The sequence below is a fragment of the Colias eurytheme genome, chromosome 18 (genome assembly GCF_061535395.1).
Source record: "Colias eurytheme isolate Ceu_HAF_F1 chromosome 18, ilColEury1 Martin Lab GWU primary, whole genome shotgun sequence".
NCBI lineage: Eukaryota > Metazoa > Arthropoda > Insecta > Lepidoptera > Pieridae > Colias > Colias eurytheme.
This window is the reverse complement of record NC_142997.1, coordinates 1928474-1948247: the sequence shown is the minus strand read 5'-3', so window position 1 is coordinate 1948247 and position 19774 is coordinate 1928474. Positions and strand designations below refer to the sequence as shown.

Sequence of the window (19774 nt, the reverse complement as noted above, 5' to 3'; positions counted from 1 at the left end):
CATTTTTTATTTATTTATAGTGTAGTGAAATTTAAATTTGTATAGATAGACTACTTATAGTACAATACTGGCTATGGCTAAGTCTAATGTGGAAGGCGTCGGTCGTCTCTAGCACAGGTTTATACCTAGTTGAGGCGATCGTCGAGTTTGTATTATTTTATGTCACTGTATTGGTACTCAATAAATGATTTTTATTTTATTTATTTTATTCACATTCCAACACAAACAGCCATCCACACGCTTGGCGAACGTTCATAATTTTTATGCTCATGTACGAAAATAAACTTATTGACGTGTTCCTTAACTGCTACACCATTTTAAAGATTTTTTTAAATCACTAGCTGTGAAGCAGAACGCTCCTTCTCCAAGATGTCATATGTAGAAAATAAATATAGGACAACAATCGATGATCGGCTAAATAATTTATCACTTCTTTCCATAAATTGTGATCTAACAAAAGACTTGCAAAGTGATTACCTACCAAATAAAATAATTTGCTGTACAAAAATGCAGAAAGGTTGATTTCTAAATTACTTAGCTAAATTATTATTTAAATAACATAACTGTCTCATACATAATCTGTCAGATTCTTTTACTAATTTATAATCAATTAGATAACATTATTTTATTATATTTTTATTATCTCTATATTATGTATAAAAAAATACGTGTCACTTTGTTTGTCCGCGATAGACTCCTGAACTAATGAAACGATTTAAAATAAAATTGGATTATGTTAAAATAACAAAATTGCGAAAGTAAGTATGAAACTAATATGAACATTTCCAAAAAAAGGCCTCTGGGTAGTTTCAAGGCCCCAAGAGTTCACGGTCCGGCCCTGAATACAACACATAAAATCATAATATCAACATAATGCATATAATTATTAGGGGATAGTACTATCGCTTTGCTTTTTAAAAAACTCAAAAATTAGCTTAAAATGTGCTAAATAAGGCCGGTGCCACACTTGCAAAATTATTTAAATTCGGTTTCTTATACCAATAATATAAAGCTATGTAAGTATAAAAAAAATGTGCACTTACACAAATAGTAACTATTGTTGAGTTATAAATATCAAATTTTCTAAGCTATTTTTCGCTTACGCTAAAGGTATACATAATTACTTTTCACCTTTCCTCCTTTGGCTTCCCCTTCCTTCAATAATAAAAAAGTTACATTATGTATATTATGTGCCCAGCCACAATCTCAGCATGGCCAAATGTTTTAATTCGTAATGTGTTTAAAGGTATGATTAGATTTATTTTTTATGCGATGCGTGATATTTACTATCGCAGTCTTTGAGTTTGATGAAATTTGTCTGGGTGGAATGCAGAAGGATAAAATGGTCAATTTCTTCAAATTTGTTTCTTATAGAGTACAAAAATAATAGTAATTTATCTGCTAATCGCATTACTTGCAGCTTCATCCGCGTAGTCAAAGGAAATTAATAGTACTACTACCGCCATCTATCCGAATTTTATAAAATTTGGAGGTATTCAAATGCGCATCCTATTTCAAATATTCTTCCATGGAAATGTGTTGTTTCATCGTGGTAAGTAGAGGGCGGATAATCGCAATGCACGGGCAGTAATAGCAAATGAGCGACATCTTCGTTTTGCTTTATCGATATTGTACCTTTTCAATTTCTCGTCGGGGAATTTTTATTTTGTTATATCTCATAAGTATCAACATAGCATACCCCAATGACTCTATTATACTAGTAGACGCGGCATACGCCAACATCATTGCACTAAAAAACAGCGTAATTAATACATACCTACTTACTAACGCACTATATGGCCCTATACTCCGTCCGATCGCTCCGAGAAAGGGAAACAACATGGATGTCAACATACGCCTTATCTGTTATTAGAAAGAGATGAATATAGAATCTGAGTTAATTAAAAGAACGTCCAGCCACGACGCTGAATGGTGCGTGACTAAGTGAAACTCGGGCACTTAGCTGAGTTTTTTCTTGCCAAAATAGAGAGCGGGTAACGTATCTAAAGCTTTTTTATATATTATAGGCATACCCATTCATTTTATTGATAAAGTTTAAATTGAATATGTATTTGATGTATATACGTATCTAACTAAAGAATTACCATACAGCATACTTTTAAGTTTTAATAACTTGTAAATCACAAAAATGAGAGAAGGTGTATACTTTCTGTTATTTTTATTGTAAGGATATACATATATTGCAATAAAAATGTTAAATTTGTTTTATTAAATATCGGTGATTCATTGATTATTGAGAAATTTGATTTATATGTAAAAGTAGCTGTGGTATGATTGATATAGTTAATTTGATTTTTGTTTTTATTGTAGGATAATTTATTTGTGGAAGAGGTAGTGGAAATAAAAAGATAAATTATGACAAATAAATTTATTAATACTATTATACATTAAATTATCACTTAAACAATAGCAAACTGTTCGTAGAGCAGTTCTCTGATTTTGTAGTATTCTTCCGACAGTACGCCTTCTAACGCCACGCGACCATTCTCCAACTGTAAAAAAAAAACTAATTATATCTATATTTTAGCATATCCAGTATTAAAAGTTACACTGTTTTAATCATGTGGTTTTAGTTTTCTGCAAATTATATAATAAATCGTAAGTTACTAGAGTTTTAACTGATTTGTACTATATGGATGCAATATGCATATAAGAAAGAATTAAATAATTACTACTTAAATTATATTGTTATAAAAACAGGGTATCTAAGCCCTATTATTGCGAGACAAGATTTCTTACCTCTATCCTAATCTAACCTACCTACCCATACCCATTCCCTCCCCCCTTTATCTGTTTTTCCACCTATTTTTCCCACCATAACCTCCCCCCCTTTCTAGGCACATCCCCCTCCCCTTTACTCACCCTCCGTTTAGCAACAGTTTAACAACTTTCAGTTTGTGATAACTACACAGCATCGCTAGGCCTTTACTGCGTGTTTTCTCTTGAAAATATCTTTATCATGAACACGTTGTAACCTCCGCCTACTACCTATACAAGCGCCCTTACTCAACCTAACCTCATATACCTACTTTTCCCATGTTGTTATGAAAGTAAAGTGAGGGGGGGAGCACTTTACTGTGGGTAGATAGAGAATATTATATACACTAGATTTCCACCCGCGGCTTCACCCGCGTTTTCAAAGGAAAACCCGCATAGTTCCCGTTCCCGTGGGATTTCCGGGATAAAACCTATCCTATGTGTTAATCCAAGTTACCCTCTATATGTGTGCTAAATTTCATTGTAATCGGTTCAGTAGTTTTTACGTGAAAGAGTAACAAACATCCATACATCCATACTTACAAACTTTCGCCTTTATAATAGTACTAGATTTCCGCCCGCGGCTTCGCCCGCGTTTTCAAAGGAAAACCCGCATAGTTCCCGTTCCCGTGGGATTTCCAGGATAAAACCTATCCTATATGTTAATCCAAGTTACCCTCTATATGTGTGCTAAATTTCATTGTAATCGGTTCAGTAGTTTTTACGTGAAAGAGTAACAAACATCCATACATCCATACTTACAAACTTTCGCCTTTATAATAGTATCAAGATAATATATTCCCATATTTTAACTCACCCTCCGTATAGCAACAGTGCCATTACAACACTCCAGAGCGCCCGCATTGAACTCAGCCGAAAGCCCGTGCTTTCCGAGCGCACCTCTTAGTTCTGATAACTTGACTGCATTCACGAATGTAGCTGCCCGAGCCGTGGATACCGTACTCGCTTCGAGAGATATCATCTCGTCCATTGCTGTGTCCTCTATTGGAAAAAAAATAGTGTTGTGGTCAACAATATTGTAAACACATAGTTAAAATGAAAAAAAAGACGGGTTGCACTCCGGGAGTGCCGGCAGAAGTGAAAACTTGATTATTAACGTTGAGCATGTTTGATATCCATCCGTCTTACGCTTTTTCGATCAGGTCACGTGTCCTGACGCGAGTTTAAGATTTAGAATAAGAATAAAAAGAAGAATAAAATAATTTTTATTAGGCACACCAAATTACCACCACCAACACAAACAAAAAAAAAGAAACAATATAAAAATACACTCTTAAATATAATCTAACATAAAAATTAAAACTAAGAATATGATTTGTGTGGCGACTGGCGACCTAAAGGGTAAGGCCGCTCAGCTTATGCTATGCCGATATGGTCAGCATAGCGCTGGTTTTCAGGGCCCCACCAGACAACAAAATGCTTAAGTCTAAAGTGTCTCTCTCTGCTGTTAGATAATAAAACAATTAATTAAGAAATAAAATAATTATATATGTTTGCATGTATAGAATATAATATATTGCGGTTATTTTACCCATATTGTGAAATACATATACTTATATACATATATATACATTTACATAATAATAAATAACCACAGTTTATAAATACATATAAGGAATTAAAAGAATACAACTATATTGCATACTGTATAATACGTATATATTATAATAATAATAATCTGTTATATACAACGCAACTAAGGTTTTCCGACGAATTCGTTAATCAAATGTTTTTTATATTTATTCTTAAAAGAATTTTTAGATATTGACTCACGTATCGGCGGCGGTAGATTATTCCAACACTTAGTTGCGTTGTATACAAAGCTGCCTCTAAAGGCGGTTGTATGGTATCTGGGCATAATCATCATGTATGTTGATGCTCTTGTGAAGTGTGAGCCATCACCTACCCACCTAAGTTTATTAAAAAGGTATTTTGGTATCTGTGACGTCACCACCTCAAAAAGCATCACAGCAAAGTGAAAGCGCCTGCCGCCTGATTTGATACCCAACGCCGCTAAAGAAGTTTTCACTTCAAAAATAGAAAAAATCGATGACGAAGCGGGAATCGAACCCGCGTCTTTCGCCTTACTAGAGCGACACCTGACCTGTCGGTTGAACAAGAAACATAATGTGGAAACATAATTTTATCTATTATATTATGTTATATATAGCGTTCACGAATGTAGCCGCCCGAGCTGTGGTTACCGTACTCGCTTCGAGAGATACCATCTCGTCCATTGCTGTGTCTTCTGTTGGAAATTTATTGTTTTGTACAGGATTGTTAATTAAAATATTATTATACAATAAAAACCATGTAATAATATGTACATTCTGTTTTATTTATTTTATCCTGTCTAAAAGTCTAAAAATATATAGTATTGTGAAAGCTTTTTGCTTTTTTATCATTGGAATTTTTAGAATTTTCTCATTGAATTATGCCATCACATTTATATTTTTCACCATTATTTTAATCAAACCTAAGCGTCAATTACGTTAGCGATACACGTATAAAGGGTAAATGAAAACTAGCGCATCACCTCAGGCAGCTTTACTACATCAGTCCCAAAAATATTTGTTCTACGCTTTGATTTTAATTAACACTTAAAAATTTAAGTTTTTTCATACAAAATAAACAATTATTTATTGCCTCTGAACTCGCATTACTCTACAGTCTACGCTATGCACCTTGCGTAAGCAAAATAACGGCACGTGTTGAGGGGCGCGGTGTTGCGACGCAGCGGCATCGGCGTGCACAAAATACAGAGCAATTAATAAACGAGGAAATATTTTTTGACGTCACAACGTCTTCTAATTCGATAGAGCCGGCTGCACGCACGAAAAAACATGACTCATGCGGCGTTACCTCGCTCTGAGGCGTTCCATGTAAGGCTTGAAGTGCAAGCGAGAAGCACAATCGGACGTTGTCACGTTCAACTATCGTCAGTAAACCGACTTTACAGACAACCAATTCTTTTTATTTTATTTTTTGGGTTATTTATCAAAATTTGTAAAAAGTCGTAGAAATTTTTTTGTTGTGATTGATATAGTTAAGCTGCCTGCGAGGTGATGCGCTAATTTTTATTTACCCTGTGTAAGTTGATACATAGTAATCTGCACTTCTAAGAAATCACTTTCCGTACGCATTACCATCTAATATCTAATATATTATCTAATACATATATATTATTATAAAGGCGAAAGTTTGTAAGGATGTATGGATGTTTGTTACTCTTTCGCGTAAAAACTACTGAACCGATTACAATGAAATTTAGCACACATATAGAGGGTAACTTGGATTAACACATAGGATAGTTTTTATCCCGGAAATCCCACAGGAACGGGAACTATGCGGGTTTTCCTTTGCAAACGCGGGCGAAGCCGCGGGCGGAAATCTAGTAAAGAAATATTTTTATCATTTCTATCTACTAATCCAGCCCGCCACTTTACACAAACAAACAAACACACTTACCGCTGTTGGGCTCCCGCTGTCTGGGCGGCGCGACGCTGGCCGACAGCCACGCTAGTTCCGCGTCTCCCGCCCCACGCCATGTTATACCGCACATCAGACTGTCTGTTAATTTCACCTGAAATATACAAATTATATGAAAAAAAGCGAGCACACGTGTCAGAAGTGAAACTTTTTTGGCGAGAAACATACCAAAATCGTCACCTTACTTAATAACGTGACGGTATTGCTATGACACGATTTTGAAATTTAGAGCGTGTGTGCCGAGCAAACGTGTCAGAAGTAAAACGTCTTTGGCAAGATTCAAAGATACCAAAATCGTTGCCTTACTCCATGGCATGACGGTATTGCTACGCAACCTCGAAATTTAATTCTACACGCGCCTTAATAACTCAGGCCCCGGAACCACAGACACAATATAAAATCTATTGTGTCGTGGACCGATCGGGCCACTTGGGGCTCAATGGGTTAAAAAGTTTCATTTAAAAAAATGTTCGATTGAATAACACAAAAAGGAAAATTATAAGAATATAATTTTCCTTTTTGTGTGTGAATAAACTATACCTGATAGATATGAGACTCTGTGGTTGCGTCGACAATTTCACCTTTGCCGGGTGTAAATATTTTTTCTATTCCTTCGTTTTCACAGTGTTTCCTGTAAAACAAGACATTTTTATTACGACCTTCCTAAAATAATAAAAAACTTGAGCGATGTCAAGGGACATCCGGATGGAACGAAGTGTTAAATTAGAGAGAGACAGACATAGAAACACGCGCACGCCGCATGGCTTACAACTCTAGCAAAAAGTGTCGTGACAACTTTTCGTAAGATTTTTTTCCGTCTAGCCCCCTTTCACCCTTTCACAACGCGCGATAAGGAACTTCCTTCCAAAAATAGTGAAAAACGGCTCGAAATTTAAAAACCAACTCTACCCATAAACAACACCATATCACACAACTTTAGAGGTGCGTATAAATTACGCGCGTCAGCCGCGCGAGCCAATGTTCGACCAGATTTGACGTTCATCGGTTCGCGAGCCAATATGTTGAAATAAAATTTCGTAGTCTGCTAGGCACCCTAATTGTGTCACGCGGAAAGCGCCTCTAACCTGAGCGTGCTAAGGGCGTTTGTGCACTACAAGGAATTTTACTGTCCGGCATTCCGATTTTTTACGGTCATACGACTGTAATGTGTCACGCGGAAAGCGCCTCTAACCTGAGCGTGCTAATACCCCAGCCACACTATGCTACTCGTCCTGCTACTCGTGCTGCTCCTCGTCCTGCTCATCGCGCTGCCGCTCGCCTCGATATTGCCGTCTGGCCACACACTGCTCTACTCGCGCGATTAATCGCGACGCTCTTCACTAGGGATGGGTCGTCGACGTATTTTTCATCAACGAGACTAGATAGTTAAATGTCGTTCATCAACTAGTCATTCAACTAGTTAAAATCTTCGACTAGTCCATGTGTAAAATAAATAACTATTATTAAATAAATTCTTAAAACAATAAATTCTAATCTCAATAAAACAATTAATAAATATTTATGCTTTCTTACAAAAATTATACTCCCTAAAAAAAGTATTACTAAAAAACTTATTATCGTTTGTTTTTATAGTTTAAATTCAAAACATTGGTCTTGTAAACCAAAAATATTTTTTTTAAAAAACTTCAAAGAGAAGAATTTATTCTTATCAATAAGACTGTTTAGCCGTTGAATTCAACTAGTGCATTGGTGAGCGATGGACTAGTCGAATCGTTGAGTGTACATATAGACGGTTAATTTAACTAGTCCGTTGATTCTATGACGCCCATCCCTAATTCGCACTCGTATTGCCGGTCCTTTGACTCGCGCGCAAAAGCCGACAGCAGTGAGCAGGACGATGAGCACGACGAGTGGCATGACGAGTAACGTGGCCACACTACGTCCCTGCCTACTTCCCTCGTCACTTCCCATACCACTCGTCGAGTCGTGTGGCTGGGGCATAAGGGCCACTTTCCCAGCACGCAGCCCCACAACAGCACGTGGCTTGGCGTGTGCAACCACACGCAGTAGCGACTCCATACAACTGTAATGTGTCACGCGGAAAGCGCCTCTAACCTGAGCGTGCTAAGGGCCACTTTCCCAGCACGCAGCCCCACAACAGCACGTGGCTTGGCGTGTGCAACCACACGCAGTAGCGACTCCATACAACTGTAATGTGTCACGCGGAAAGCGCCTCTAACCTGAGCGTGCTAAGGGCCACTTTCCCAGCACGCAGCCCCACAACAGCACGTGGCTTGGCGTGTGCAACCACACGCAGTAGCGACTCCATACAACTGTAATGTGTCACGCGGAAAGCGCCTCTAACCTGAGCGTGCTAAGGGCCACTTTCCCAGCACGCAGCCCCACAACAGCACGTGGCTTGGCGTGTGCAACCACACGCAGTAGCGACTCCATACAACTGTAATGTGTCACGCGGAAAGCGCCTCTAACCTGAGCGTGCTAAGGGCCACTTTCCCAGCACGCAGCCCCACAACAGCACGTGGCTTGGCGTGTGCAACCACACGCAGTAGCGACTCCATACAACTGTAATGTGTCACGCGAAAAGCGCCTCTAACCTGAGCGTGCTAAGGGCTACTTTCCCGAAGTGCAGTACATCATACGACTGTAATTGTGTCACGCGGAAAGCGCCTCTAACCTGAGCGTGCTAAGGGCCACTTTCCCGGCGCGCAACCCCACAACAGCACGTGGCTTGGCGTGTGCAACTACACGCAGTAACGACTCCCCATCGCAGCGGCCTTCCAGCTCGATATATTGTATATTCGCTCGTACTGCCACTTGTCGAACCGAAGACACGCACTTGCTAGGGATCTCTGTTACTTCCTCTGCAAAATATTATTATAAATTAATTTATTGTTTAAGAGAGGAAAGATTTCTATTTTTTAAGAAAATAATTTATATTAAAATACTTTTTTATAAAATAAAAAAAAATAAAACCTTTAAGATTAGAATCTTTACAAAGTAGTTTCTTATTCTAAGGCCAGGTTTGCCATAAATTTGACTTATATTTTGTTCTATTTGATAGGAGCACAATTTATGCTAATGTGTTTGTACCTTCAGGCTCTGGTTTCTGCGGCGGCGCGGGAGGCACGTCTCGTATTTCACCCTCAGCATCTACTATTTCAGCCAGTCTGTAATCTTCCGGCTAAAACCGAATGAAATAAATTAATAACATTTTTTAATCATTTTTTAGGGTTCCGTACCTCAAAAGGAAAAAACGGAACCCTTATAGGATCACTTTGTTGTCCGTCTGTCCGTCCGTCCGTCCGTCCGTCTGTCAAGACCCTTTTTCTCAGGAACGCGTGGAGGTATGAAGCTGAAATTTATATCAATTACTCAGGTCTACTGTCCCATGAAGCTGTGAAAAAATCAAACTTCTAAGCCAACGCAATCAAAAGATACAGCCGTTTATGCCACAAATTTTCGACACTTGCAAGGGAATCAAAACCTACAGGGTGCTTCCCGTGAACTCAGAATCTTGAAATTTGGTACGAAGCAACGTCTTATAGCATAGATAAAGGAAAAATTACGAAAACCATAAATTGTACTTTGTAAACCTTGCAGGTTTGTACGGAACCCTCGGTGCGCGAGTCCGACTCGCACTTGGCCGTTTTTTTTTAAGAATAGAAAAATTCGATCACGAGGCGGGATTCAAACCCGCGTTTCCTGCCTTACCGGGGCGTCGCCTGACCACCCGTGATCCTGCCAGCGCAATTGCTTTTATCTTATTCTTAAAAAAATATATTTATCAAGCATTTGTATTAAAATTTTATTATGACTAACTTGCCATGCCATTATTACCACCATTATTTATTTATTTACTCTTCAATAAAACTATACATAGAAAACTTATTGCTAATATACAAAACAAAAAACAGTATAGTTTATTAGGCGACCTTATCACTTAGAAGTGATCTCTTCCAGGCAACCTTATTATCAAACTCACCCGTATAACTTCTCCATAATCATCAGCTCGTGACCGTTCCTCATGGCACGGGTACATAGCGTGGTGTCGCTTGTTCGTCTTAAAGCACCCGGCCGGACGTTGGTCCGATCGAACCGGAATATCGTGCCGTCCGGTCACCACCCACATCTCTAGTTCACCATCCGATTCGGAGTCGGATGAAAGGCCGCTCAATTCCTCTCTGGAATTAATTTAATTGAGGGTAGATAGAAATCCTATAAATATAGGGAATGGAATTGGTATTTACTCTAATTGGATATTTGATTACATTATGAAAAGATCCGATCAGAATGAACAGATCCGAATTATGAAAAGATCCGAAAGAGAAGAGTCCGATAGCACCGGAATATCGTGCCGTCCGGTCCCCACCCACATCTCTAGTTCACCGTCCGATTCGGAGTCGGATGACAAGCCACTCAATTCCTCTCTGGAATTAATTTAATTGAGGGTAGATAGAAATCCTATAAGGATATAGGAATGGAATTGGTATTTACTCCAATTGGATATTAATTGATTAAATTATGAAAAGCAGACAAGATATACAAATTATTTCAGATTGAATAAAACTACTAAATATGCAAAGTTCGCAAAGTACATACTTAACAATCATGATGCTTAAATTTGAAAGATTTATATGAATAGAAAGAAAATAAGTTTAATCGAAAATCTTTATAATTTAGATTAGTAAAAAGGCAGAATATTATATATTTTCTAATTTGTTAGAATAATGAGATTAGGCAAATATTACAATGAATTATAATATATTTTTACATAGTAACTCAAGAAATTATTGTTAAGAAATTTTCGACAAATGAAGAAGAATAAAATTGTCAAACCAACCTACAATCTTTACTTTTAGGGCTGATTTTTCAATCCTTGGATAAAACTTATTCGTCAAATAATGTATAAAACTACCATTTTAAAAACGTATTCGAATTGCCCATATTTGACAGTTTACGTGACATTTTAATATTATCGTGTAATACTTTATTGGACGGATAAGTTTTATCCAAGCATTGAAAAATCGGCCCTAAATGAAACAAGTATGCTGTAGCTATAAACTTATAAACAGTCCACCTATTCTACATACTTGACAGGATCCTTGACTTTTGTCCGCTGCTGCTGCAAAAACTCTTCAAGCTCAGCGCCCTCTAAACGGATTCTCTTTCGTACAGTTAACTCTATGGTCCGATCACCGCCTTTTTCTATTAGATCACGCGCTAGTGTGCCGGGAGACGTTCTGAAATTTGTTTTAAATATCGTGTTTACAAAATCGTTACGAATTTGAAATCTTAAAGAAACAATGAGATTCATTTCATACATATTTTAATGGTTTATTTGTGAGGAATTTGCCAATATGTTCTTTATGTTGCGTACTAATATATTATGTACTTATCCGCATTGTAAAAAAATGTTTAATTATACAATTTTTGCGTTATTATTTTTATTCTCAATTGAGTAAATTGTTACGAATTTAGTCTAGGATACCACTATTAAAAAAGTAATATAACCAATTTCAAATATTGTAATACAGTATGCATACAATCTTTAATAAATGCTTACCTTGCAGTCAAAATAATAGAATTTTGAGGATTCGGCGCCCACTGCAGAAACAGATCTCTCGCAAACCCAGTTTCTAGATCTGGGAACGAAGCCAGAACAACTTTTGGTCCCGGCGTTCTAGTGACCTCTATTACCGAGTGACAGAGGTGCAAATGGCGTAACGCGAATGGATTGCTTCTCGCGCCTTCGAACGCGCGCGTTAGTTTGTCGCTCATCCATTCTATCTGAAATAATTGCAATAAGATTGTCAATATTTTTAAAGATTTTCTATCACACTTATGATCATGAACTAAATAATATTATAGGAGAAATACAAAAATAGTCAGAGAACATGATAAATTTTGCCATCTACACTGAAAAAAACATGATTTTTTTTTCATTACTCCTTATCAGTACATAGTGTAAAACAAAGTCGCTGTCGCTGTCCCTTTGTATGCTTAAATCTTTAAAACTACGCAACGGATTTTGATGCGGTTTTTTTTAATAGATAGAGTGATTCAAGAGGAAGGTTTTAGTATATAATTTATTAGGTTTTAGAGGCTCTAGGGAATTAGGCCTCGGGGTAGCCTAATTCCCTAGAGGCCGCGTCCCCAGGTGGCGGATAGGGGAACGCCCTGTGTTCATCCATAGGGTAGAGGTGAATCCTCCGCGGACCACAAGGCCGGAGAAGGTAAACTCCGTTATAAAAACCTAGGTTGGAGAGCCGAAATCAATACTCCTGGGAGTGGTATGTGAGCAGTGCTCTCAGTACTTGGCTGGGGACGATGAGGACGACGTGCGCCAAAAGGGCCCAGTACAAGATAGTGGTTGGCGGGATTAACCGGCAGGCATTCTGCAAACTTAGTGGAGAGGAGAGAAGAAAGATGGAGGCAAAATTAAAAAACAAACTACCCCAGGAGGGTACCGGTATTTCCGGAGAATCCCTCCCCGAGCAACCCTCGGGCAGCCCCTCGTATTCTGGGGGGGGGCAACATTTTGCCAGCACCTTTGACTGAAAACTGCACAGGAACGGGTCACCAGGTTCCTGCGACAGCAAATGCTACTGGTAACAAGAAACTCGTGCAGCAGGCTTTCCATCCGAGCCTCTTTATTCAGAGACCATGCATAGTTACAAACCAAAGAGATATGATGAACGATACTAACAATAGGACCCTAACACAACAAATATTCCACAAAGGTATGTTTGAAACTAGATCCAGAACATTATCTCTTGGAGACTATCCAAACGCGGATCCTAATCAAAGTTCGCAAATCATACTTACTGAACCAAGTGATGGAAGTGAACATGACAACTGGAAAGAAGTTACAAGAAAAAAGAGGCCAAACTCAAGTCCTGAAAACAATGGAGCCCAAAAGCAAACCAAATTAGACTCATATTGGCTATCTCATAGCCATCAAACACCTACAACAAACAGATTCTCCAGCTTAGAAGTTGATAACGAGCAGGCAGAAAATAATAATACTCCTTCTAATAAGACCAATAAACCACCACCAATATTTGTTGACAAAGTTGAAAATATTCAACCCCTTTTAAAGACTCTTAATGAACATGTGCACGATATGTTCACCCTAAAAGTTCTCACTAACAATCAAGTTAAAATACAACCTAAAGACTCTGAGACTTATAGAACTATTGTTCACCAATTAGAACTTAGAAATACAGAGTTTTTTACATACAAACCTAAGAACGAACGGGGTTTTAAAGTGGTACTTAAGAAGATGCATCCTTCAGCAGACCCAGAGGATATTAAAGAGGCTCTGGAAGACATAGGGCACACCAGCACAAACATATGGAATATCAAGCAAAAAGTGACAAAGAAACCATTACCACTGTTCATAATTGAACTAAAAACTAAACCCAACAACAAGCACATTTATGAAGTAAAAACCCTAATGAACTGTATCGTATCTTTTGAACCTCCCCGGCCGAAACGCGAGCTTCCACAATGCGCAAAATGCCAACAATACGGACACACCAAAACCTACTGTCGCCGTAGCCCTAAATGTATTAAATGCGCTGGTGATCACCTCTCCAGCGATTGTTTAAGGAAAACCAGATCAGACAGTGTCAAATGTGTCCTTTGTGATGGTAACCATCCAGCAAATTACAAAGGCTGTAAAATTTATCGTGAACTCCAAAACCTCAAGTTTCCTAAGACCGCAGAACGCAGGAAAACCTACTTATCTACCAAAGATTCGAATGCTAATAGAGAAAGTCACAACTCTTTAAATAAAGAAAAGCTAAATCACCCATATTCATACAAAGATGCTGTAACCAATAAACCGCAATCGGCGAACTCAACAACAGAAGCTACAACACTCAGTAATCAAAACGATATTCATGAAATAATGAGTCTGATGAAACAAATGATGCAACAACTTACTACACTGACAAACCTTATAATAGCCCTAACAACCAAGCTGTCACCTTCGACTGCTTGAAAATCGCCCTATGGAATGCCAATGGGCTGTCACAACATACCCTTGAGGTTAAGGCATATCTCGAGACACAAAAGATAGACATATTATTGATCACAGAAACACACTTTACGAAGAAAAGTCATTTCAGCATCCCAAATTACAAAATATACCATACAATGCACCCTGACGGTACCGCACATGGAGGAAGTGCGGTGCTCATAAGACAGAATATTAAACACCATGAAATAATTCATTACTGCACTGAACAAATTCAAGCAACTAATGTCGTTATTGAAGATTGGGTTGGACCATTCACAATATCTGCAGTTTATAGTCCACCTAAACATCAATTAAAATGTGAAGACTACGAAAAGTTCTTCTCCTCTTTTGATACCAGATTTATCGCTGGTGGCGATTATAATGCCAAGCATCAATATTGGGGTTCGCGTACAATAACAACTAAAGGCAGGCAACTATTAATGGCTATAGATAAATTAAAACTCGGCGTTGTTTCAGCTGGTAAGCCAACCTACTGGCCTACGGATAGTAGTAAAATACCAGATCTGCTAGACTTTTATGTAATAAGAGGGTTATCACCTAAGTTTATTACCTGTAAAACAAGCACAGATTTATCCTCTGATCACTCTCCTGTGGAAATAACACTAAGAAGGTCAATAGCAGAAACACCGAAGCCATGCAGATTACACTCAAATAGAACTAATTGGGAACTATTTAGGCAGCTCGTAGCAGAAAAGCTGGAATTAAATATTCAATTAAAATCTAACCCTGACATAGTAGAAGCTGTTGAACACTTCAATAACTGTATCCAACAGTCTGCTTGGTACGCTACTCCATCTGTCGGAGAATCTCTTCGTAAAGAGACTTGCCCTAAATCTGTTCGAGAGTTATTGGCAGAAAAACGTAAAGCCCGGAAACGATGGCAAAGTACGGGTTTCCCTGTGGATAAAAAGCACTTGAATTACCTACAAATGAAACTCAAAACACTTCTTCATAATATAGATAACCAAAACATACAGACATCGCTAGAAAGAATGGACGCTACAGCAGAAACAAACTTTTCTCTATGGAAAGCCTCAAAGAAACTTAAACAACCTGTTTCAAGCAATCCCCCGATACGAAAAGGTAACACTGAATGGGCTTCTAGTGACGCACAAAAAGCGGATACATTTGCTGAACATCTTGAGCAAGTCTTCACACCCAATCCAGATATGGGCTCTTTAAAAACCCAAGAAGTCGCCCTATTATTAAATCAAAGTATCAAAGTTTCTAGTCCTCCCATGAAAAAGGTCACTATAAATGAAGTAAGAACAGTCATAAAAAACCTAGATTCTAATAAAGCCCCAGGATACGATCTAATAACAGGAAAAATCCTTAAGGAACTTCCAAAGGAAGGCATCAAATTTCTAACATTCCTGTACAATGCTATCATACAAAGTAGTGCGTTTCCACCTCAGTGGAAAGTAGCCCAGGTTATCATGATTGCCAAACCAGGGAAAAATCCCGTTGAGGCCCAATCATACAGACCTATAAGCCTACTTCCTATACCATCCAAGATATTGGAAATTCTTATCCTTCGTAGATTGACCCCAATTATCTCTGAGAAGAAACTTCTACCTGATCATCAGTTCGGATTTCGCCAAAGACATGGGACTATAGAACAAGTACACCGATTAGTGGAACATATAAACGAAACCTACGAAAAAAAAAAGTACTGTACTGCTGCCTTCCTAGACATATCCCAAGCCTTTGACCGCGTGTGGCATGATGGATTACTATTTAAAGTAAAAAAAAATCTTTCTTCTAACTTCTACAGCCTCATAAAGTCATACTTGAGTGATAGATACTTTTTTGTAAAACAGGCGGAAGAAACAACGGAACTAAAAAGCATCCAAGCCGGAGTTCCACAAGGTAGTGTTATGGGTCCTACTCTTTACCTACTATTTACTGCGGACCTCCCTTCGATCGATGGAGTAATCACTGGAACATTTGCAGACGATACAGCAATCTTAGTATCAGATAACTCACCAGCTGTTGCTTCACACAAGCTCCAATCCAGCCTCGACCAAATATCTCAATGGCTCAAAGACTGGCGTATTAGAGCAAATGAGAGTAAATCCGTTCAGGTAACTTTCACCTATAAAAAAGAGACGTGCCCACCTGTCACTCTTAACGGCAGAGAACTTCCACAACACGACCACGTAAGGTATCTTGGAATATATCTGGACAGACGTCTAACGTGGAAGAAGCACATCTTCACAAAACGACTGGCAATGAGTCAAAAACTACGCACATTGTTCTGGCTCCTAAACAGAAAATCGTCCCTTTCCTTAGATAATAAACTGTTACTATACAAATGTATTATAAAGCCTATATGGACATATGGCCTGCAGCTATGGGGATCAGCAGCAAAGTCTAATGTGGATATAGTTCAAAGATTTCAGTCAAAAATGCTAAGATTAGTAACAGGTGCACCTTGGTATGTGTCCAACGATAGATTGCACCACGACCTCTGCATAAACACGGTTAAGGAAGAAATAGTTGAGAGAACTAAATCATATAAAGAGCGTATTAAACACCACCCAAACCAGCTGGCTGTAAACCTTATGAACGCCCACACAACCACCAGGAGACTCAAAAGAAGGATACCTCAGGATTTGATATAAAAAAAAAAAAAAAGTCAATAAATTAAACAAGATATAATCACCAATAAACGGAGTAGTCACTGGACGACTTCCGTACGAAACAACCTTAAAATTCTTAAAAAATCGCTGAATATCTGAAAATTGATAGATTGCGATGATGAAGAACAAAAAAAAAAAAAAAAAAAAAAAGGTTTTAGACAAAGAGGGCGAAGCTGCGGGCGGTAAGCTAGTTTATTATAAATCAGCCTATATATTATTCATACAATAAACGCACATTCAAAAATGGTTAATGAATCAGAAAATTATACCAATTTCTTTAATACTTTATACCGCATATATAATTTCCATAGTATAATAAATATTATTACTATATTATTTTAAATAATAATTAGCTGTTGCTCACCTGTGATTTAGCAAATTCGACCACATTATAGCTGACGTTCGACAACAGAAGCAGCGAGTATGCTACAAGCCCCGAATCCTTATTCCTCCACAATTGGTCTAACATGTGTGCGAGTTCTAACACTCTGCCAGCTGTGTCCGTACACACTAGGACAGAACCACCGCCTCTGAGTGTTGTTAAGATTGTTGCTGTAAAATAATAATTATGTAAAGAAAATGCTACATTAAAGATTCAAGTTGGAAGAATATGGTCTGTCTTCTGATGGCCTGCAAGCTGTTTTGTAAACTAATAATGTCTATTTATACAATTATTTTCCTGCAATATATATCATGGATTTATGTTTAGATTTAGTTACTCTTTCTGTTATGTGTTGTTTTGGCATTGCTCAATAAAGAAATAAAAAAGAATTTATTTACATATTTATTTTTATTTTATTTATCTTTTGAGAAACAAACAATACGATTTTTCTTATAAATAAGAGATAAAAAACCATACACATATCAGCAAAGTTCCCGCAAAAAATTTAAGTTCTTTAATTTAAGTTTTTAAGAATGTTAAAGAAACAATACTTACTCATAAGCTTCTCATCTCTAAGCCTCCTTCTCTGTTGTACATAATCAGCGTTCATAGCACCCAAGAGCAAGAGAGACGGCCTCATAATTCTTTCTATTTCACAGCCGTTCAAGTGACGCTCTTTCTTATGGTTAAAGTCTGGTGCATAGACTATATCTTCCTCGCCTGGTGCAGCTATCCTCCAGATGGTGCCTCCGAGTAGATGTCCAGCTGGTAATGGTGTGATGCGCAGGCCTATACCTTTACCTGTAATATTGGAGTCGGATATTAAAAATTTTGGACTGGATATAAATTTCATACAACCTGATAAAATTAAAAAAAAAAGACTGGTTGCACTCCGGGAGTGCCGGCAGAAGTGAAAACTTGATTGTTAACGTTGAGCATGTTTGATATTTTGGAATGGTATCCGTCTTATGCTTTTTCGATCAGGTCATGTGTCCTGACGCGAGTTTAAGATTTCATACCCATTACAGAAAAAGTGCTCAACGCCGCTAAAGAAGTTTTCACTTCAAAATAAAATTTTGTATGATGTAACTGTTCTGAAAACACACAATTTCAGTCTATGAAGATACAATTTTTTTCAATATCTAAGACTTGGTTATGAATTAATGATGATTTTGTGATATAGAAGTTACTTATTTACTAAGTTATAACAACATACCTTTAATATCCACGCTCTGATTGTATTTCAACTGTGTTATCCTATCAAAAGCTGTGTCTACATCGTCTAGTGAGAACAGATCAAAGTCAGACACATTTTTATGTGACTGGTACAAGTCATACATGTACATTTGGCCCATTTTGTACACTGGTAGTGTAGCGTATATGGGACAGTTGAGACCAAGCTGACCCACTGCGTATGGTAAAGCTCCGAGATGCAAGGGATCTGAGTGAGATAGCAGCACTGCATCTATACTGTTTATGTGCCTGGAAATTAAGAATTATTTTTTGAAATGTCTTAACAATTTTTTGATCCCTTTTTTGTTGTTATGGTTTAGCAATTACTGTAAATTCTTTATTATAGAAGCTGTATTAATTTTAAGTATAACGTAAATGACACTGTTCTTGTAATAATTACTTTTGAATATGAGTAATAAGAGTATAAGTAAAATTTAACGAGTCTCTGTTACTCCTAAATAAATAATATAGTTTTTATTTATAATAAATTCTTATTTATAAATGATATTGCAACAAAAAACACTGCTAGTTGTTATTGTTTACTATATAACCTCAAATTACCTCTTCAGTTCCTTTATGAAGTCCATATCAAATTTCTCATCCCATCCACAGTCCAACAGGATCTTATATTCATCAATTTGTAATACATAGCAAGGCGGAGATTCATCACCAACCCCAGAGATACAGTGTAATTTTACAATTGAAGTCATGTTTACAAAATTAATACTGCAGGAACTATCTAGTTATACATTAAAAATTAACCATAACGTAATATTCACGAATAGAAGCTATCTTTATATTATAAGTGCTCGATTTCAAACTTTTGGTCTAAATTTTAATACAAAAGTAACAAATATAAATGCCGCGATACTGCCACAAAAACAAACGGCGAAATACGTTTGTCAAATACCTAATTAATGTGACTCTGACATCGACATCCGACATCGCCAGTAATTCTTGACAGCTTGGGACTTTGACAGTCTAATAATTTTTCATAATGGTAATTTGAGATTATAATATATAAATAACTGATATCTCATGGTGCATTTGCAATCTAGCCTAAATAATTATTAACCTCACTATTCGCAATATACAGTACCCGGTTAAGATTATACAATAAAACATTCTTAATTCTACAAGACCACAGATGCATAAGTTTTTTCCTTAGAATCATCGCATTGTTCCATAGAATGCATCGAGATC

General features: G+C 37.4%; 1 protein-coding gene across 1 annotated transcript; it reads right to left on the bottom strand.

Annotated features, from left to right (window-relative positions):
• Positions 1–2374: 2374 nt before the first annotated feature.
• Cpsf100 (cleavage and polyadenylation specificity factor subunit 2) lies at positions 2375–19458 on the bottom strand. Its single transcript, XM_090112356.1, has 13 exons — positions 19133–19458; positions 18555–18820; positions 17894–18139; positions 17321–17508; positions 11834–12057; positions 11361–11510; positions 10253–10451; positions 9361–9451; positions 8945–9131; positions 6829–6919; positions 6268–6382; positions 3596–3780; positions 2375–2513 (listed from the first exon to the last, which is right to left on the bottom strand). The coding sequence occupies exons 1-13, from the start codon at positions 19279–19281 to the stop codon at positions 2421–2423; spliced, it is 2184 nt and encodes a 727-aa protein (XP_089968482.1). The 5' UTR covers positions 19282–19458; the 3' UTR covers positions 2375–2420.
• Positions 19459–19774: the final 316 nt, after the last annotated feature.